General features: G+C 39.3%; 2 protein-coding genes across 2 annotated transcripts; one reads left to right on the plus strand and one right to left on the minus strand.

The window, feature by feature from the left end:
• Window positions 1–7,537: 7,537 nt before the first annotated feature.
• LOC113155849 (carbohydrate sulfotransferase 3) lies at window positions 7,538–14,269 on the minus strand. The gene is made up of 3 exons (XM_026350564.1): window positions 13,913–14,269; window positions 10,120–10,336; window positions 7,538–9,970 (listed from the first exon to the last, which is right to left on the minus strand). Exons 2-3 carry the CDS (start codon window positions 10,197–10,199, stop codon window positions 8,773–8,775), a joined length of 1,278 nt encoding a protein of 425 aa, XP_026206349.1. The 5' UTR covers window positions 10,200–10,336; window positions 13,913–14,269; the 3' UTR covers window positions 7,538–8,772.
• Window positions 14,270–14,733: 464 nt separating this feature from the next.
• On the plus strand, window positions 14,734–20,048 carry ghitm (growth hormone inducible transmembrane protein). The gene is made up of 9 exons (XM_026352175.1): window positions 14,734–14,829; window positions 15,202–15,360; window positions 15,582–15,684; window positions 15,941–16,052; window positions 16,149–16,290; window positions 17,005–17,113; window positions 17,346–17,534; window positions 19,177–19,348; window positions 19,435–20,048. The coding sequence occupies exons 2-9, from the start codon at window positions 15,229–15,231 to the stop codon at window positions 19,520–19,522; spliced, it is 1,047 nt and encodes a 348-aa protein (XP_026207960.1). The 5' UTR covers window positions 14,734–14,829; window positions 15,202–15,228; the 3' UTR covers window positions 19,523–20,048.
• Window positions 20,049–21,617: the final 1,569 nt, after the last annotated feature.

The following is a 21,617-nucleotide window of genomic DNA, read 5'->3' on the forward strand; positions in this document are numbered from 1 at the left end:
TATGTACATGAATCCTCTGCAGGATGTGAGGTGGTTGGGGTCTATTGCTTCTACTGGCCATTAACTGGGGATTAGTGCTGGTGGGGCACACATCCCTTTGAAGAGGTAATTCCTCACACTTCCTTGCAATAGAAAACCAGGAAGCAATCATCGAAGAAACCATGCAGATGGCTTGAAAAGCCTGTGACCATTTTTCTAGTGTTACAATTAAGACCTGGAGAAGCTGCTGCCATTGTGCAAAGTTAGCACATCAGAAAATTCAAAGGGACATCAGAGTTAGCAGGAAGTGCTCCCACCCTGTCAGGCAACTACTGTTCTCAAAAAACTTATAGGGGAAAAGAGCAGCAGTAAGATCCAGTGTTTTCTTGTTTATAAGCCTGTTGAGTAACTGTTACTTTGATGATACTTCACAGTTTCTCATATATCTGTCATCACAGTATATCTGAGTATGTGCAATGCTGTAAATTAGACCATAAAAGGTGTTGGAGGTCACACAGAGATGCTCAGAGAAGTTAAAAACACATGTTAGTCAGAATGATGAGTGGGTATGAGTTATTGTATTGCTGCTGGATATAAGTTCCCCCAATTAGTTCTGTACATTGGTGCACACTGACCTCTACAGGGACCCAAAGTGCTAGACACATTTCTCAGTGACAATTCTGGGTTTCTCCTGTTGACGGACATCAGAAGCATCATTAACATGTGCTGTGCAATTAAATGTTAACATGTTTGCTCTGCACTGCTGCACACTTCCGGATTTTCTTCCTGATGTGGTCTCTCTGGTTGATTGTTAGCATGTCATCCAAACCAACCATGCAGTGTTGTATATAGAACTAAAGGTTAATTCACTTTTTTCAGAGCTGTTTCTGTATTTTTGTTCTTAAATAAGTGACTTTGTAAAACCAGGGATCATTCGGTTTTACTTGCAAAGCTAAATTGAAGGTTGGACACTGCACTAGTATTTAAAGTTTGCACATAAACTGAGCGTTTTGAGGCAGGTTTAAAGGCTGCAGTTGTGCTGTGGGGCTCACTTTGGGTGTTTACTCCTTTTAGTTTGACGTGCAAGTCAAAACACAAACATAGGAATTATGTCTTTTATAAGGTGCAATTCTGTCTTTACAGAGTTCCTCGTGGTTTCCCAGCGAGGAGTCTGAAAAAGCACTAACTTTAATCAAATTTGAGCTGCACAGATCTTTCTATCATCACACTGCACATACTATATCATATAGCATTATAAATCTGGATGTTTTTAAATCACAATTCAAGTCTTTTAATGTAATAAATAAATTCCATACTGTTTTTAGATGTTGAGTATTAGTAATAGTAAATTGATAACTATAAAACAACAAAGTTCATTTAATTATACGCAGCAAATGAAGGAGACACGGTGCTCAATTGCAATGATGAGTGTCATCCTAAAAAAGTGTGCACACATACTTTGTGTATTCAATTTAGTCTTTTCCATATACTGTACACCTACGTATATTGATTTTGAGAATTCAATCAACTGTAAAAAAAAGTATCATCAGTCAAAGATAACCTAATATAGTCTATATGCTTTAATTAAAAAGAAAACATAAAGCTCTGGTAGTCTTATAGATGTGAAAGCATAACTACAGTCAAGATTTAAGGTTAGTAAACAGTTGACTTTCATTGCATTGAAATCCAACATTGCTTTCACATTTAATCTTATCTTTCTTTTAGCCAAACACCAGCTACACTTTGTGACTGGGGACTGAGGGGCCTCAAAGCTGCAGTGCAGTCACGACTACCTCTGCTTCAAGCCGCTGCCATCAGATTATCAGATGCCAGGTTACACACAAGTCTGCCAGAGACTTGATGAACAGCATCTGTGAAAAGAGAAAAGTCGAGGGTGAGCATGGGAACTGACTTATCTGCCAACAGCAAGTGCTCATTTACAAACCAGGAGAGGCACCCATGTGGCTTTTGGGCACTAATACAATACAAATAGATGACATTCATTTGGGATATAAAATAACTTATTATGAAACCCTAGATGAACCAGTAACCTGACAGCTCTTGAAGTGTATATTTCCATAAGCATATACATACTGCAATAAAACAACCACACATTGTCAGAAGAGTAGTACGTTCAGTCCAATCAGCTGGCTAAATCTGTCATCAGGCACTAATGAAGGGCCCTGACTTTACCACCTGTTCTTCATATTCTGGTGCTGTGAAGGGGACGTGGCTCAGAGGCCTTTGGTGGCTATTGAATGCAGCACCCGTCCAGATTGCTCTGCTCATTTAAAAATAATAATTGCAATCTTCTCTGTTCTTTGTTTAAAACTATGCACACCTGAAGCTGACTACACAGGTGCAGAAAAACAAACAGCAGTTTTTTTTATTAACCTCCCCTAAAGGCAGAGAGCAGTAACTACTGAAACAGTAAAGTTGCTGTTGTGTGCAGTCTTCTATTGATGTCTAATTTGTAACCAACACAATAATGTGTCTGCTTAGCCAGAGTTTAACTAGGTTTATCCATCATGGTTGGCATTAGCTACTGCCTTATGTACTTATTTATGTGCAATGGCATGGAGCAAAAATAATGCTGAGCTTTAGTTGGATATTTTTAATTTACAAATAACAAATGTATACATTGAAGTTGGTCAATGAACACACTGAACATTTTTGTATTTGTGTCAAACGATTTAGCAATTTCTTTTTATTGATTTTAGAAAAAGTCCTATCATTTCTGGAAATGTTGAAATTCTCCATAGTGTCTAGTTATTAGCTTTTAGCAGTGAAGCTTCACTCCATGGTGAGTGTGAGCACTGTGTGAGTACAAATATACATGCAGTGCCCTTTTGGGAGTGGACTTCCTTTTTTTGATAAGAATCTTACAATAAGAGAAGGTAAATGTTGTAGCCACTCTGTGCACTATGTCTTTCTCCAGTGGGAATTTCACCCGTACCTTTATCTGCACCTTCCAACCATACAAGACCACAGCCTGCACGAGACATAGAGCAGGTTTGTGTAGAGGAAATGTCCGGAGCGAAGGTATGAAAATGTTTCCTTCCTGCAGCTCGGATCAGAGGCAGTGGAAAGGGCTGGCTTGATTCCTGCAGTGCCGACTCCTCTCACACTTTCATTTAGTGTCGATTTAGTCGAGGCAGAGATAGAATTGGAAAAAACTGAAAAACTGAGGAGAAATGTACAACCACAGTGTGTTTCACTGGCTGTATACAGACAGTATACAATTAGGCAAACTTTAGATTTGATGGGCATGTGTATTTATTTCTCAGTTTTTACTTTAGAACAGCTATAAACCCAAAAACTTGGCTGCTTTTTCTTCTACAAAAAAAACATTCCTGACCTAGTCTTGTCAGACTATAGAAGGATCAACCTGGCATCCAGATGAAGCTTCCAGATGCTGAACCTGGTCCTTGCTGAACTTTTTCCAGTCTCCCAAAAAAAAACTTTAAGAAAGTTCGCATCAGATTTCGACAGGTATTCCACTGGTATTTTTGACTTCTCTATGTTCCACTTGTCACTTTAGTCTACAGAAGTTGCTTTTTTCTGATATATTTTGTAGTACTGTGTATATATTTCCTATTATTTCTAGTTGAATGCCAATAAAGCGACAGCATTGCCAATACAACAGATGTAATGATGACCTTTTGCACAGTACTTTATGTCTATGTATTTATAGATTCATTGTTAGATTCAGTTTAATAGGTTTCTGCACACACCACTGCAGGTGGTTTGATTTATTTTTATCATCATAAATATCTAAATAGCATTAAACCTGACAAACCACACGATCCCCTTTTTTGTTCTTTTATAGTTACATGTTGGCCAGCTGTGGTGTGGCCCACAGGACAGGGCTGTGTTTAGTTATTTTAACTGAACGCCATTATTTGGTTTGTGGTCAGAAGTGGACAGTATATCATTAAAACTGGGCATTGCTCTATTTTCATCACTGACCCATATTAGAATTACAGGATAATAAATATAGTCTATTTAACGTTTTGTACGACATCTTCCAGTTCTGATTCCTGTAAAAGGGTGCCACAGTCTGTGGGTATTGTTCAACATGATAAAAGTGGAAGTGAGAAAATGAATCTTTGCATGAAACTTTCACTTTCGTCACCAGAATTACCAACATGTAAAAATGGACATGGAGGCTTCCTGCACTCATTCTGATCTGCAGCCATGCAATAGCATCGCATGGTCCATGCTCACATGCCATTTGCTACATCAAAAAGGAGAAGGTCTGTCATTACACTCCCGAGCCTGCAGATTAATTGAGAATTGGTAAATGCATCACAACCACATCTTAAGAACAATTAGGTAAGATTTTAATGTTAATGTTTCTAATTATCCATCTCATGCTCCTTTGCTCTCCTTTTAGCTCTAAACTGCAATGCCTGTTTTATTGTGACTAGTAGAGGCAGTAGAAAGGCACTTATTTTCTCTGTATTTGGAGCGAAGCCAACACAGTGGGACAAATGGAGCAACCCATTCACTAGCTCTAACTTTTTTTAAAAGAGCTCTTCTCTCTAGCTTGGTGCTGATACAAAAGGAGGTATTGATGTAAGGAAAGACTGAAGCTTTGTGTTAGCATGCCCACCAGATCTGGCGTAGGAAACAGTTCTTTCACAAGCCCTAATTCGAGATGCAAATGGTGGTACATCTTGTACTTGAGAATCCTACAGTAGGTCTGCTCTGTTTGAGGTATGCACTACAGTACTGCTTTCCTCTGAGGATGAAATTTAGGCAGCAGTTGTTTGTGTTCTTCCAGAGCAACAAAGAAAACAAACAAAAATGTAAATGTTCTGTGTTTTGCGGCATGGCATGAATTATTTTTTGTGGCTTTAACATTCCCATGAAGGAATGTGTGGAATTATATGCATGATGTGTTCACTGTACTTCCACGTAGAACAACAGAGAAACAGTAAGTACATATGCAATTGACACCCACTCATCAGAATCAGAGCTGTCCTTTGCCATCTGGTTTTCTTTGCACCACCTGCTGACCTAACCCCAAGTATTTACTTAAACTCTCCCCCCACCTCCCACAAAGCCATCATTTGTGTGGCAAGAGGCTGACTGAAACTAAATGCCATGCCAGTTTGCAAAAACCATGAAGCATTCAGGTTATTTCAAACTAGAATGGATATCTAAATTTAGAGTGGGAGTAATGCCTCATGTCTTCTTGTGGGGTGGAGTAGAGGGGCTGGCAGTGCATGCATAAACACTGAGGTCATAATCAAAATGATAAAGTGTGTTCTAGTGAAAACAAATGCCAACCAAGAAAAAACTAATTAACGAAATTAAAGATTTTACTGCATTTTTGGAGAACCCCCCTGGGTTTATCAGCTTGCAAAACTTTTAGCTCTCCAAATGGCCTTTTTTGGTCATTCAGCCTTAAAGCGTCAACAAAACTTGAATATTCATAGTTCAAGTATTCATACAACCACGGGTTCACGCTCAGTTGACCAGTTTTCTTCAGAGGATGTACCGACTATTTTTAGCGGTACTGTTTTCTCACGGTGAACATCAAGACTTCATTGCAAGGATCAAAATTAGTCAGTGCTTTTTTTTCTTTAAAGCAGACACAGTCTTCACAATTATTGTTATTTTGTTTTTATATATTTTGGTGGCACTGATGGTCAGACAATTTGAGCCTTCGCCCATGTCTCGGAGACGGTCGTTTCGCACTTGCGTGTTTTTCTTAAACCAAAATCCAGAGGAAATGGGCATCCATTTCCATTTCGTTTAAGGCTTTTGATGATGATGTGGCCAGCCACAATGCTCATAAAAAAAAGAAAAAGAAAAAGGAAAACAAACAAAAAACTGTTGCTATGTCCCAAAGAAATTTTAAAATGTTACTCAATAGTTCAATAATTCAATGGAATAAGTGCATTGATATCTTATATAGTATGTTTAAAGCAGTTTCTTAAAAACAAGCATAAGAGTATACTTGTACACGGCACCACGAAACAGTTCATCCTGCCACTGAAGGATGAACACATGGCTTCTGTATTAGCAGCAGAAGTAGTATTTTAAATATTAGCTAAGAAGTCGTTTCCGTGCAAAGTACGCCACAGAGCAATGCAACTATTGCTGCTGCACCATAAAACGGCTCATATGGATCTTACGTACACTTAGAAAATTGTCAACGCTTAAAGAAAACTCATCACCAATAACATTTCCAATACACCAGTTTAACAGACAGAATGCAAATTGCTTAATTTGTCTCATCATTCATCTGTTGTATGCAACGAGTTAGAATTTCTGTTCCCGCCTTTGTCACTCCCTCTCACTGAGTTTTATGAATTGCATTCCTCGGTGTGACATAATTTACTGTGTATTTAGATTTATGTCTCCTCTTCAGCCATCATTATCACTTTGCAACAGCACAAGTTTTATGTGAAGCTCAGGATATGCCTCAATCATCTCAGTTGTGTGTTTTATTTCACAGATCTTACAACGTGGTCTCTTTCAGATACTGTGTTCATCCCGTTTTGCATACAGCAAACCCCTCATGGTTGATTTGGCAGGGCACCGTATTACAGAGCGGGAGGGTGGGGTTACCTAAATACCCTAATTTTACTGCAGAGGGGGTGGGGTGAGAAGGTTTTACTTCAGTGGAAAGTGGTTATTCTATATTTGACCCAACCATACGATGACTCCACCCTCCACACGTCCCACATAAAGCCACTCAAATATAAGAGTTTATGAATCTGAAACCTCTCCTCATTAGGGTTTCTCTCAGACGCTGCAGACCTGGCAACACTTTTAACTAGCATATGAGTGGATGTACTTCAAGAGCACTGAGGTGAGTCGGTTTAACTGTAAACTGCGTGTGAGAGCACAACGAGTGAATTAACAAATGTTTAACCCAAAAAGTCACTGGAAAAGGAGAATCAAGATAGGGAGAGCTTGTATAAACTACAGCTTCCTTGCTTGTCTGTAAGAGGGTGGGGTCAGGTGGACAAAAATGACTTGAACCACATTATATGTAAAGTTGGGGTAATTACTAGGTTTGGAGACTTAAATAGCCCGGCCCACAGTGGTAAACACACTGGAAGTCAAGGCAGCTGCCTCCACAGTATCCTTTTTTCTTGTGTTGTCAGAGACAAACCAGTCCGTGTGCAGGAAGCTTAAATATTTGGTTTAGAGAAGAGAAAAAAAAGACAGAGACGCCTCAATTGACCAGTCAAATAAAAAGTAAAGAGGCTCAGAAATCAATGCTATTGTATTTTAAAACTGGAACTATGAAATAAACTGAGTGTTTCTCTTATTTTCTACTTTTTCTTGTACAAAGTACAAAATAGGTCAGCAAACTCTTATATGCACACAAATATATACCAGTCATCACCAATGTGGTTGTCATGTCCACAGCTATAAATCACATAGAGATGGTGGTAAAATTAAAGGGTGAGCATGGCAACATGATACCTGCTCAACATGACCATGTTACTGTGAGCCTTTACTGCACCGCTGTGCTTAAGTGGCTGTGTTTGCAGTTACTGTTTTGGCAAAGACATGGCACCCCCCTAAAGCGAAGTGGGTTGTTTGAAGTGTTTATTGCAGGGGAACTGTTTACTATACACAGTATTCCTAACACTACCTGGATATTTGCAACATTTGCTTCCTGTTCTGCTGTCACTGCTAAGCTGCTATGCTGATCACCAAAAAAACAAAAAAAAAAAAAAACCACTTGGCCACAAAATGCAGAAGCTGCACAAGTCAAATCACAAATCACCTGCATGGAAAGGTTTCACACAGGGTAACAAAATTAAATTTGTGTCCTAACTTAAAATATATATTACATATTACATATAGAGAATATTGTAACAACCAAAATACAAAAGCAACAGAGCAGAATATCAGCAAACAATGTGACATGCCAGACTTTTAACAGAGACCTGCTGGCAAACCTTGCATTAACCTGCAAACCAGCTGCAGTGTAACTGAATACAGTAGCAGTGTAAACATCAGTTTTTACATAAAGTGTCCTTACAGCTTCAAACAACACCAACTGGCCAATTACGAAGCATACAAATACAGGAAACTACAGTATACAAGTGCAAGGAAAAGTACCCCAGAAGGGAAAGAACCTGTGGAGTGCATTAAGACCTGTAGTCTTTGTGACCTTATAGCCAAGAGATGAAATAAATAAATTAGCATGGAACATTACCTCACAACATCATGTCTGGAAATAACCTAAAAAACTGATATTTCCTCTCCTAGCAATAAACATTCCTACACAAATATTTATTTGGCTATGCATTACACTTCACTTCAAGTTTCTTTGGTGTAAAAGCAGCTTATATTGCCAACTCTGGATTTGCTGTACAAATATAACTGATGGAGGTTCCTGGAAGTGTTTGAAGCAGTGACCTATTGCTCTCACTCTCTCTCACACACACACACACACACACACACACACACGCGCGCGCACACACACACACACAACTCTCCCTTAGGACTATCCTATGTTTGCTAAAGAATTAGATTCAGGGACAGACAAAATAGTCTGGAGTGCAAAAATAAAAGGTCCTGAAGCTTCCCATTTTCTCCATGCTATACTTCTTCTCTTTGTCAAAACATCTCTCCTTGCTGTGTATTTTCTGGTCAATAATAGATTTTCTTCATGAAACTATTTTAAATAGTACAAAACCTTAAATAGCACACCATCTAGAAAATATATTGCTGTATCAGGGTAAAAGACCCTATTAAATATCATTCCAGAGATTTCATAAAGGTTGTTCCTGCATCAGAGCTCTTGTCCATTAGCTTCTATACAAAGCTGAACACTTTATCTTCAATCAAGCTGACAGACTTATCCATTAACATTTCTTCGCTGCTTACAAATTTGTAACCAAAAAGCTTCAGTGTCGGTCCACAAACCCTCTGTACAACCTGGACAATACTGTAAGGTAAACTGTCCCGCCATTTCTCTACTTGTTCTGAGGAGTTTTTCTGTGTAGAGTAAACTCCACTGGTCTCCTTGGAAGACTGGGTGTTTTTCAAAATCCACGATTTCACTTGTTGAGTCAATGGGATTCCAATAAACCTGTACATCTCCCTTGCCTTTCTCATGGGGAAACGAGCGATGTCCTCGTAGCGCACTAGCATGTATCGCCTGCGCAGCCATGGCGGCTGCCTGAGGCCAACCTCTGCAGACATCCTGATGTTGTCACAGTTCCCCTTTAGCTTTTTCACCTCATCATCATTTGTAGGCACATCCCCACCCATGGCCCACTGCTTCCAATTCTTGTAATTGGATGCAAAGGCCACCATGCGCGAGGCCAGTACAGCCCGAGGATCACGAACCAACTGAATGAACTTTATGTCAAGGCGTGGGTCCTCGGCCAAAGGACGGAGCGTCTCCAGCTGACGCACCCTTACTGATTTGATGGCCCTGTGCTCCTTCTGAAGGCAGAACTCTGAGGCCATGGTCAGGTTCAGGGGTCCACATCGCCTGGTCTTACAGTGATAACGCTCAAACACCCCTTTGACGAAGGGGCTGCAGACCGCCTCCTCACAAAGGGAGCTGCTGGACTCTCTGCGGAAAAGAGCTGGTGTGATGTGGTTCACAGGGAGGGGGTTGATGAAAGTCTCCAAAAGCGAGAAGTCACACAGGAAGAGCTGCTGGAGCACATCACGGTACGCCTTTGCTGCCACTGTGGCGTTGGTGCCTCTCGTATCCAGCGTCATCATTTTCTCCACGTGCCACAGCGGCTCAAACAGATAAAACATGCCGTCGCCCTGCTGGTTGAAAAACTCGCCCACGAACGAGGAGCCCGTCCTGGTGGTGGTTAACAGGAGAATGTGTTTCCTGCTCCTTGTCATCCCCTCTTGGTGCTCACTGTAGTTTTCCAGGCGTCGGTTCATCAGGCTCAACGAAACATTGTGCTTCAGCAGTATGTGGGAGAATCCACTAGGCCGTAGAGAGGTCTGGGGGGTTTGCTTTAAGGTGAGCTTATCTGACACTCTGAAAGTGCAAGACAAAGGAATTTTATTTAGCTTTATTATTTAACTCAACATCTTCTGTAATTTGCTTGGCTCAAGTTTTTAAATAAATATGTGAAACGCTTTGTAAACATACACAAAGTGCTCCACTGAGCGCTGAGAAAGACTTACCGTGAGATGATGTTGTTTTCCTTCTCAATGATAACAAGTGCCACAAAAAAGACAATAAATATTGTGTATTTGATCCTCATTCTTGGTTGTAACTGTGCCTGGCTCTGCTTTCACACAACTGCTTCTTAATAGGTTCTGCCAATCTTGCGAGTCTCCAGACGCCTTCTTAAAGAGCCTTCCAGTTATTTGTATTCACAGTTGTAGACGATGTTTCATCCTGTAAATGAAATAAACATCAACCTGTCAGTTACGTATTTTGCACATCTGAGCACGGCAGTGAGTGACTACTTGGTCTCGATTCTTTCTGCTTTAGGGATTGTTGAGATGGGGGAAGTTAACAGTATGTTGTTGCATATGTATAAGTGCACTGTGATGCTGAGTCACAGCATTGGTTTCACCATGACTCTTTATCTTTCTATCTTCTTCCTGTATTTTTTGGCCTGTGAACCATCACTGTATGTATTCGTACAGACCAAAGAAGGTAAAAATAGAACACATCTGCCTTATACTGAAATCTGAAATGAAGTCAGGCCTTCCCACGAGGAAGTCCATGTTATCTTTAAGTGCGCCAGAGCATTTCATGCACATGCCCACCCACCATGCAAGACTGAAGACTGGTGGACATGGAGACTATGGTTTTTAGAAATCTTAGAAGTCTTCACACAACTGATTAAAGTGTAATTCCAAAAGTGCAATGCTGTGTGCTAAAAAACTAGCAGCAACACTGTGTAGACATGATTTCAGTTCAGTTTCTCTGTGACACAGGGCACTGGTACAAGAGACCATCTGGTAATGGGCTATTGACTTGCTGCATCCCCATAATATGCCTGTGCTTATACTGTAGAAGACTGTTAGACCAAGAGGGGGGCACGCATCCAAATGGTAATAGGTATAACTACACAATGCTGAAATTGGAGGGTAAGGCCTGCTTGTCATGGAGCGATAAATTGTAGACCTGTGAGTGAGGAGACGTTTGCGGAAAGACAAAGAGTAGTCAAATGGGGTTATTTTAATGATGCCTTTTTGGGGGAATCTTGCACGTTCCTGAGAGATTAATATAAGTTCACTTTTAAGATAATAGCAGCTTGACTCAGATCCTTGACTAATCTTTTGATCTTAACATAATCCTGTCTTCCCTCTCTGCCAGTGAAGGGGTCAATAGCACAGGAAGAGTAAATGAGATTGTCTCCACCCTGAGAAAATTGGCAAAGTGTAATTTTGATGTGAGCCCACAGAATTACTACATTAGAAACATATGTAAGTGCACACACAGAGGACAAGCATTAGTGTTATTTCAAATCCTGCATCAGACATCTGGACTTGTGAAAACATTTGTCAGGTGATAGAATCATGAGTGTGTCCGATTTCATCAGATCACTGTTAAACAATGCAGTTCTAGCTTCAGGGCCAACACATTAGTGAAACTGCTACTATTAATCAGAAGTAACAGACCTGTACTCATGGGTGTGACAGAAAACAAGACGTACAATGTAGGAAGTCAGTGGCCTGATAAATGACGAGCATTTTCAGAGTTTCGATAAGCCCAGATGTGTTTCAATATCTGTGTAGGACATCTGGACATCTAGTTCTCACATCGTGTTGCAAGCTCTGTCCAGGCCAATCAGTCAGCACAGAAAGCTGAAATGACTAGAGCCTGAACACCAGGAATGGTTGGACACTGACTGCGAAATTCTCTGAGAGGGAATGAGGAGTTTACAGCTCCGACAGAGAGCTGTTGACGTGGAATGGCATGTAATGAAAAGGTAAACACCCTGTTTGCCGAGACGCATTTTCACCATGAAGGAAAATCTACCCCGTCTTGCACCACCCTGCCGCATGCTACGGCCACAAAGGTCTCTTTACACAGGAGCAGCTCGAAACCCCCTTTGAACCCAGGTAGCAGAACATACTCCACTCCCAACAACTCCCAGATCATTCATACGCCACAGGGTCAGTGACTAAGTCCTTGCATGTTACAAGTCATGTGTCGCTGGTCAGCTGTATTAGAGGAAATGACTGAGTCCTTCAACCCTCAGTGGTCACGATGATGCAAACACAGTCAGTGAGTAAACCCAGCCACCCAAGTACATCTGAGCAGATCAACAGTTATAGAGCTGCATACTTTATTTATTTTACTTTCTTCTCACTGCACCTGAATAAATTAAGGCACACACCAAAATTTATTTGGTGCAAATAAGACAAGTGAACAGTTACTGACAAATTTCTACAGTGTAGTTCTGTGGGACTGACTTATGTATTTAGACAGTTTTAGTTATCTTCATATATAAGATTTAAATAAACAGTAAAGCTACCTCAACAATGTGTCAAGAAAATAAGTGGTGTGAGGTTTGTCATTTATATGGTAAATTAGATGTACACCAATTATCTCAGCTTATTGCATCTGCCGTGTGACGTTAAAAAAAAAAAAAATACACAAATGAGCTGACGTTCTTGAATATTCACAAACCAGTGAGGCATATGACACATTTGATCATCTGCTCATAACAAAACCACCACTGTGCCATTTATCATCTTGTTACAAATATTTTTAATAGCTGCCTCTTATTTAATGTAAATCTTATGTGAAGGCAAATTAAATACTAGTCACAGCCAAATATGTCTTGCTTGAGATCATATTGCAAGTGCACAGCGTAGTGTACCGTCACTGCATCTCCACACTGGATTTCGTAGCATATCCCTTTCAAAACCCATTGCACTTTAATGTAACATCCTCTCTAAAAAAACAGTATGTCAGCCAAGGTAGGGGTGGGCATTTCTGGAATATGTACTGTGTGATAATAGAAATTTGTTAACTGTTCATTTTCTGTGCTGGAGAATTTATGGTAATAGTTTTGACATTATTCAGTCTACGAAACACTGAGGAATACATGCTACACACCATTTATTTGACTTTTACAGTTACCAGTGACTTTATAAATTGGAATCCCATCATCGGCATATAAAATTAAATGCACTTTTATAAAACTAGATCTTCAAATTAGTCCGAATTATAATGCACGCCTGATTTCCAGGCATCAAATGTATTACATTAGCCAAACACAGACATTGAGATTTCATCTGTACACTGTTTCCAAATTTAGTTTCCAGACAATTTACAATAATGACAATAGAGTAGACTTCTACACTATATGTCAGCATAAAGAAATGACAAACCTAATCCCTAATCGATCCAGTATTTTAAGTGTTAAGTGCATTTTAAATATTTGTTAGGCTAGAAATCCTCTCCAGGAAATGTCTCTGTGCATGTTGGAGAGCAGGAGAGTGAGTGTGGAGTGAAGGCAACAGGTTTCACTGAGATCACAGAGTAGGGGAGATTCAAGCTCAAGGAAAACTGCTGTCAGAGGGACGACTTTGGTGGTCGTGCAGCATTTGTGGGTCAAAAAAGAAACATGAATGAATGACAGAGTAAAGCTGGTGTAAAGCTGAAACACTGCGAGCTGATGATTTATAAACAAGTTGAAGACAATTTGTAAAGTAATTGAGGAAAGGAAGTCGAACAGTATCCTATAAGGTCAAAAGGACAAGACTAAAACTATAGCCAGACTTCCTATTATTAAATAGCATTCGTAAAACGCTGACTCTGAAACTTTCTCTTCATGTCAGTGTCGCAAGAATGACTTTAGGTGACTTAAATAAACTTTGTGGTAGTTTCTGAGTTTCATTCGCTCACAAACATAACGACGCGCATGTGGCACAGTGTTGGTTTCATTGATTTCTAAAGTGTCAGTGAACCAGGTTAAATAAAGAACAGTTTGTCCCTCTTCATACCCACCATCATGATCAGATGCGGCGTCTGAACTCGTCTCGCTTCGGTTCATCCGTAAAGTTCATCAGCGTCTCCTCCAGAAATTAATTCCATTACTTCCCGACGCTGTGTCCTGTGTGTCAAAGACAGTGCGATCCAAAAGACGCAGCTGGACAGGTTTTAGGGAGTGAAACCTGTGGCTCAGACTGAATCATGTTGAGGAGGCAGCAGGTCAACAAATCACGTGGGAGCGCAGCTCCAGACTCAAGACGCACAGCCACGACCCCCTCCAAGACTCCCAGACTTTAGTTTGACAAAAAATAAAACACTTACCCTTTATGCACATAAACCACATGATTAGCCCGTGTTAGGTTAGGGGCAGATAAACCGGGCGTTGATCTGTAACTGCTGTTATCCAGGCCACTTTTATATTTTTTAGTGATAATTGACGCAGTCCAGAAGAAACAATGGCTCCACCTATTGGAGAAAAGCACGCTGTGCGCCCTAAAGTCTAAAACCTGCTGGTTGTGAGACATAATGTGAATGTAATAGTATTTTTTATTGTATTTTATTACAGGGTATTATAATAATTAGATCCAATGGTTTTAAGTCACGTTCTCAAATTGAGATTTTTTTTCAAATAGACGGTATTTTTTACGTTTCCAATAAAATAAAATAAAATAAAATAAAAAGAGAGAGTAATAATTAGGAGAGAAATGTTAGACATTACACATTAGAAAAATTATAAATAAGTAGTAATAAGTATTTAAAAGGAACATAATACATCAGTATTAGTGCTGACTAACTTAGAACTACACTTCCCGTCGAACCGGTCGCCTAATGATGACGTAAACGTGAGAAGTTTCAGGAAGGTTGCAAAACAATTGCGTCAGAAACTTGCGCACTTCTTTCCAGAAAGGTGAACGACGAACGTCTCCCTAACGGTATGTGATGTTAAGTTATTGCCAAGTTTCCTAAAATTACTAATGGTGCAAGAGAAAATTTACTAGTAGCGTTAATGTTTTTTTTTTGCCTTAGACTCAAACAGTCAAATCTACACTTTACATGGGAGTTTGTAGCTTAATTAGTATACGCAGTTACATCATGCTAGCTAACATTCGCTAGCTTAATTGCTAGATGGAAATATAGCTAGCGTTAATTAATCGAAAGTTTCTTATTTTCACTTACTCTGGACATTCGTTGCTAAATTACTTTCATATTTTTGTTTTTTTGACTATTGCCATAGTTAATGTGAACATATGTGTTTAATATGACTGGCTGCATGTTACCTAACTGAGGCTTTGTTTATCTTGCAGACTGACTCAGGATAATATATTGTGACCATGCTGGTGGCGAGGCTAACATGCCTGAGGAGTGTCCCTCTCGCCGGGCTCCGTCCTGTGCTGACACAGGGCTCCCCGGCCTTGAGAGCACCCACCATGAAAGCTTGTCCCCCCCTGCTCAGGCCCCAACAGGTACTCACAGTGTCGCACCTGGTTCTGAGGTTCTCCAACATGTTTTAAGCCTTTGGCTTCCTGCATCCAGTGTTCTTATGTCTGCAGCAAATCACATTTTTATACAAGGGGGAAAAAGAGCGTTGTGTTCTCACTTTTACATGGATTTAAATTGAACGTGAAATCGTAGTCACCTTGTTAGTTTTTGCAGAGTTGTGTAATGCTTGTCCTCTTGTGACCAGGGCTATTCCTCTAAAGCCAGATTTGGTTTCCGCCGTGCAAGGACGACCAGAGACCAACTCAAAGAAGCAGCTCTTGAGCCAGCAACAGACACTGCCATTAGAAGTAAATACATGTACTATGACATATACTAGCTAAATACTGTATTCCTTTACAAATCTTACACAGCTGAGAATTTCCTGTTCTCCACCTTCTAAATCAGCCTGTGGTTTTACTTTGCTGAACATAAATCAGATAAATGACTACTGCACACTGTTCTTTATCTGCAAACATATTTATCTCGTAACACTTAACACAATTAGGTTTTATTGGAAGTTAAAAATGTAAAATGTATTTAAAACATTTTGTGTTCTTTCATTAGTTGATAGTATGGGAAGAATAATTCTGGCTGGAGGTGCAGCAGTTGGCCTTGGAGCTCTGTGCTATTATGGACTTGGCATGTCCAGTGAAATTGGTGCGATTGAGAAGGCAGTGTGAGTAACAGCCCTCAAATTTTATTCTGACACACAGGTCAGTACAAAGTATTTACAATCTAAAGTTTCCTCACCTTAATCTTCCTCTCTGTGTAGGATCTGGCCTCAGTATGTGAAGGACAGGATTCATTCCACCTATATGTACTTTGCTGGCAGTGTTGGACTAACCGCTCTGTCAGCTGTAGCAGTAAGCAGGACCCCGGCACTTATGGGTCTGATGATGAGAGGATCATGGCTGGTAAGCTTTATAACTGTTAGTGACCACCTCTATGCATTTTTCATAGGTTTGCATTTTAATGTTAGAGTACACTAGTACAATTTGCCCGGTGGTGCCTTGCGGACAGCCTCTAAATTCTGTGCCTGCCATTGCATTTGGCTGTGAAGCCCTTTGTATTAACATGTAAGTTATCAGGCCACAGTAACTGGTATAAATGTCCATTTGTATTATCACGTTAACAGCCTACAACTTTTATTTTAACAGTTACTTGCTTTAAACATGGAAGATCTTGATTCCAGATACCAAAAGTTGATAGTAGTTTATTGACATTGAAATATTATTATTGAAATATTTTAACTGGGATAATCAACTTGCAGATAGCAGGTTACATGTGCTCCATACAGCTCTTATCATAGAATTTTGTAGTATTAACTTGTTAACACTAAATGTGTACAGGCACGTTAATTTAGATTTTTTTCAGGCAAATATTTTAAGTTATGTCTGTTTTTAGCTGTACACAAACAAATAAAAGATCTTTACAGCGCAAGGTTGTACTTCACGATTCCCTTCAAGTCTGTGGATGTACAATAGATGGTTGCAATTTATTGTCTCATTAATTCAAAGCTACTGCAGGAACTGAAACTATTAACTGTAAAGTATTTTTACGTTTTTTAAGTTACATTTCTATGTGAAATTATATGTTAATGATTTGAATACTTGCTTGTTCTAATCCAGGCAATTGGAGCAACCTTTGCAGCCATGATTGGTGCTGGCATGCTGGTCAGGTCCATTTCATATGATCACAGTCCAGTGCCTAAACACCTCGCTTGGATGTTACATGCAGGTTTGTAAGACAGTGTTGGCAAGATTTAGTTTTATTTTGTATATTTTGTATATTTTTATAATTTTGCCACTATTAATTGTGCTGCATAGTTATCTGAATTGCACACCAGAGGGCAGTCATGTTAAGACACTTAGAGTAACAGCTATTTGAAAACTCCACAGGACATCATCATCAGGGTATGTATCTTTTGTTGTGGTATTAATGTAGCGTTTTGTTTTTTTGTATTGATAAGGTGTGATGGGTGCTGTCATTGCTCCTCTAACTCTCCTGGGAGGTCCTCTGATGATGAGGGCAGCATGGTACACAGCAGGCATTGTGGGCGGTCTTTCTACTGTAGCCATGTGTGCACCAAGTGAGAAGTTCCTCAATATGGGTGGCCCACTGGCTGTCGGCTTTGGAGTGGTCTTTGCTTCTTCTCTTGGTTAGTATAATTCAGGTTTGCCTCATAAGCACTATCTCGTATGCACTGCAGATAAGACTGAAAATGGCAGTGGTAGAGAATGAGAGGGAGTTTCTTTGCCAGCACACTCTCTGTGCTACTGCAGTTTTATTGCTATAAATGAATGAGACTGGATGTTGGCACTATATATACAGATTAATGTCGTGTGTATGTAACCTGCAGCCCCATATTTGGATAACAGTGGGTCTGTAACATATGCAAATGACTGCACGAGAAGTGTAGACCTGTGAACACTTGACAAATGTCATTACGTTAAATATGATTTAAGTATTATATGATGAATGCTCATCATTCCAGTCAGGTATTCTATGTTTCTAACAAGATTATCTCCCTGTATCCATAAACTACAAATTTGATGGGTAGATAACACCTAAAGTGTTAGTTTTCACACAGCAATTCCAGTTGATGTATGCAAATTCATTTTCTTGACATCATACAGTATAAGAATATCTGTGTTCTTTATAGCGATGGCTGGATGAAACTGTATAAATCTTTGGAGCTGTCTTTCTGTTTGTGCAGGACAAAAAGATTTGAAGCTCTAGAGGTGCAATCTAGAAACTGCTGACTTGTAAACGTATACCACTACAGCTGATTTTAACAGTTTTAGTCTCATGGCAATACAAGTCCAGTGTGTGTTATATCTATTAATGTTACTGTTCAGAAGTACGTCCTTATAAGTAGATTCAATTTAATTTTGTTTGTATATCGCCAAATCACAACAGATGCCATTTCGAGGCACTTTACAGTGTAAGGTTTAAGACTTTACAAAATACAACTGTATACAGAAATATATAGAAAACCCAACAACCCCACTTAAGAAAGGACTAGGTGACAGTGGAGAGGAAAAAAACCCTTTTAGAGGAAGAATCCTCCAGTAGAACCAGGCTCACGTTGGGTCTGAGCCTGGGAATAGGAGAGGAGAGGGGAAAAGGGAAGCTCAGTGTATCAGTAGAGGAATAATATGTGGTTCTAGCCTTACAGAGGGCTTTTTTATATATATTATTAAACTGTCTATCCAGGCTAGGCAAGATTCACCTAAATAAGTGGAGTTCAGAAATCTTGCAAGATAGTTGCAAGATGTTACTGTGTAATTTTTGAGTGCGATAATGAACACCAAAAGCCTTGATCTCAAATATTATAAAATATATCTCTTCTTCTCTTTCGGCTTTTCCCATCAGGGGTCGCCACAGCGAATCATCCTTCTCCACCTAACTCTATCATGGGCATCTTCTACCCTAACACTAGCCAACCTCATGTCCTCTGTTAATGTTAATATTACATCATCAAGCCACCAAATAGCTTTTATTAGTGAGGTACATTGCAGTTCTATGGTCACTTTGAATTTGTGTATTTTAACTTCATGGTTGATATTTACACTATGTGACATATGAGTGACATGTTAGTGACATTCACTTTATGTAATAATACAAAGTACTTTATGTTGTCAGACATACCCATTGATACATGATGATAAATACTAGATATAATTGGATATAAGTATATTTAAAAAAAATGAAAGCTCTCTTAAATTATGTAGGTCTCTATGTTATCACTTTGAATGTACTGTACAGAATCTTACAGTGAACGTTCCTGTGCTTTTCAGGATCAATGTTCCTCCCTCCAACCTCAGCATTTGGTGCAGGCCTGTACTCCGTGGCTGTCTATGGAGGCCTGGTTCTGTTCAGCATGTTCCTCCTCTATGATACACAGAAGGTCATCAAGAAGGCAGAGACATACCCACTGTATGGTGTACAGAAATATGACCCCATCAATGCGTAAGTTTAGCACATAGTACACTTCACTTCTGTTGTACAAGCACTTGGAAGTGGGTCTTATAGTTTGCTTTTTCTCAACCTTACAGGTGTATGGGGATTTATATGGACACATTGAACATCTTCATAAGGCTGGTGATGATTCTGGCTAATGGTGGCGGCGGCAAAAGGAAGTAAATGGCATCATTCTGATTTCAGATTCAGGTTTACCTTCCACAAAGTCATGTTTTATTACTAGCAGCAAATGTCGGGCGTTACGTTTTATTGGGAAATCTTAACTGGTAAATAAACAGGAATGTCTGTAAAGACAAGTGCACCAGTTTAAGGAAAAAAGGCAAATTATTGTATTGTGACGGAGACGGAGCTCCTAACTTGGTTGTGGAAGTATCTGGTTGATCCTGAGGGGAACAGATGGATTCAATCTGACTCAGCTTTCCTTTAGAATATTCTTTATTTTCTATTTATTTCCTTTGGTTTTTTGTCTAATAAGAATGAAAGTTCAGGAATATCTGGTAATATCTGAATAGAAATGTCATATGTGTCAACCATACTCACAGTACAAAAAATAACTATTCTGGATGTGCTCACGTCACCGTACACTGATACAGTACTTATGTGATGGGTTCACATTAAATCATATATTTCTGTGAAAATGTACAGTAATTTCAACAGTGGAATATCTCAAATAAACAAGTAAAAAGTTTGTTGGTGTTTATCTTTCTAAATCATTTTCTATCATGTCTAATTTGGGTAATTAAAGTGGGGGGTGAGATGACATATAAACCTTTTTTACTAGGAAAACTACTGGTATTAAAAATGTTAAAGTGACTTTGACAGTAGACTGTTGAATATAACAAAACTTTTCAAATTGTTCATGACTGATGAAAGTGATATAAAAAAAAAAAACATAACATTTAAGTTAAAACTAATTTTATAGTTTTAAAATCAAGTATTTTTATTTTCCATTAGTTTGCCGATGATTTTTTTCAATTCGCTGATTGCTTTGTCTATAAAATCGGAAAATGATGTAAAATGTTTTTATTCAATTTTAGTCAATCATAACTTTTCACATTTATCAATTTGCTTTGTTAAAATATGTATGATGGTGGTAATAGTTTGAGATAGGTACATAGTACAATAAATGGATTGGATGGACCTTGCAGCTCTGAGCACCAATAAAAAACAAAATTGCATAGCAACTATTAATAGTGAACATGTTTTAAAAAATGGTAGTTTAATTTTCCAGAAAATGCTTGTGAAATGTTTTTCCCTCTAAACCCTCACTCCCTCACTCCTGCTGCTAAATAATCAAACTTATGTTTGATTTTTATTTTACCATTCGTGAGCCACACTCATCATTTCTAAGCAGATCACGTGGGGCCCCACCTTGTATTGCCTTTAAACAGTCAGTGTGTAGCAGCAGATGACAAAGGCTTAGCATAGTAATCCTCTTGTCCACCATCTGGCCGCTCCTCTAAAATTAAACCTCCAAACCAGGGCACTTGCAACAGATGCTAACATCTGTAAATATGCAGGTGCTTCATTAAAGCACATGCACGTGGAGCGCACAGCTGCCAAGCAGCATTTCAGTCTCTCAGATCGTGTTCACGTTTAGGACATGTATGATTCATACGTGTTGAAAACCCTGCAGTAACCTCCCTCTGGGAGGGCTAAAGAGGGCAATAATGGATGAGATCGGGGAAAGCTTGAGCATGGGGAGGGCTGCCATTACTGGGGATAAAAGTTGCCCTCTGTCATTTTCAGATTGATGACCAATATTTGGTTAGGGTCCAAGGTTTTTACTGCTTAATGTAGGTTTGTTCCAGACTTATATTTCTGTACAACCATTGGACTGATTGTGCTGATGCTGTATGTTGAACAGCCAGTCATGATCCCCAGTGGAGGAATATAATCCACTGGACCTTTTTGACATGTGCGTCTTTTAGTAAAATGCACCAGTGGCTAATAGATGGATTGCAGTGAACTCTGGTACAGACGTTCATGTTCTCTCAGGATGAACTCATGTTGATCCACTGTGCCATCTTAGGATGAATTTTGAATTAACTATTTACATGTATGTGTACACTAATTATTTAGAAGGTTAACAACAACTTTAAAACATTTCTAAGAATCACTTTAAGCTGTTAAAGAGGATTAATTATTCATCTTCACCCATTAGGAGTGATTCAATCATAATATGGACGAGTGTAACCACCCTAAACTGAGAGGGTGAACATGGTAAACATGTCCCTTTGCTGACTGTAATTTTCAG

Source organism: Anabas testudineus, chromosome 19 (genome assembly GCF_900324465.2).
Source record: "Anabas testudineus chromosome 19, fAnaTes1.2, whole genome shotgun sequence".
Lineage (NCBI taxonomy): Eukaryota > Metazoa > Chordata > Actinopteri > Anabantiformes > Anabantidae > Anabas > Anabas testudineus.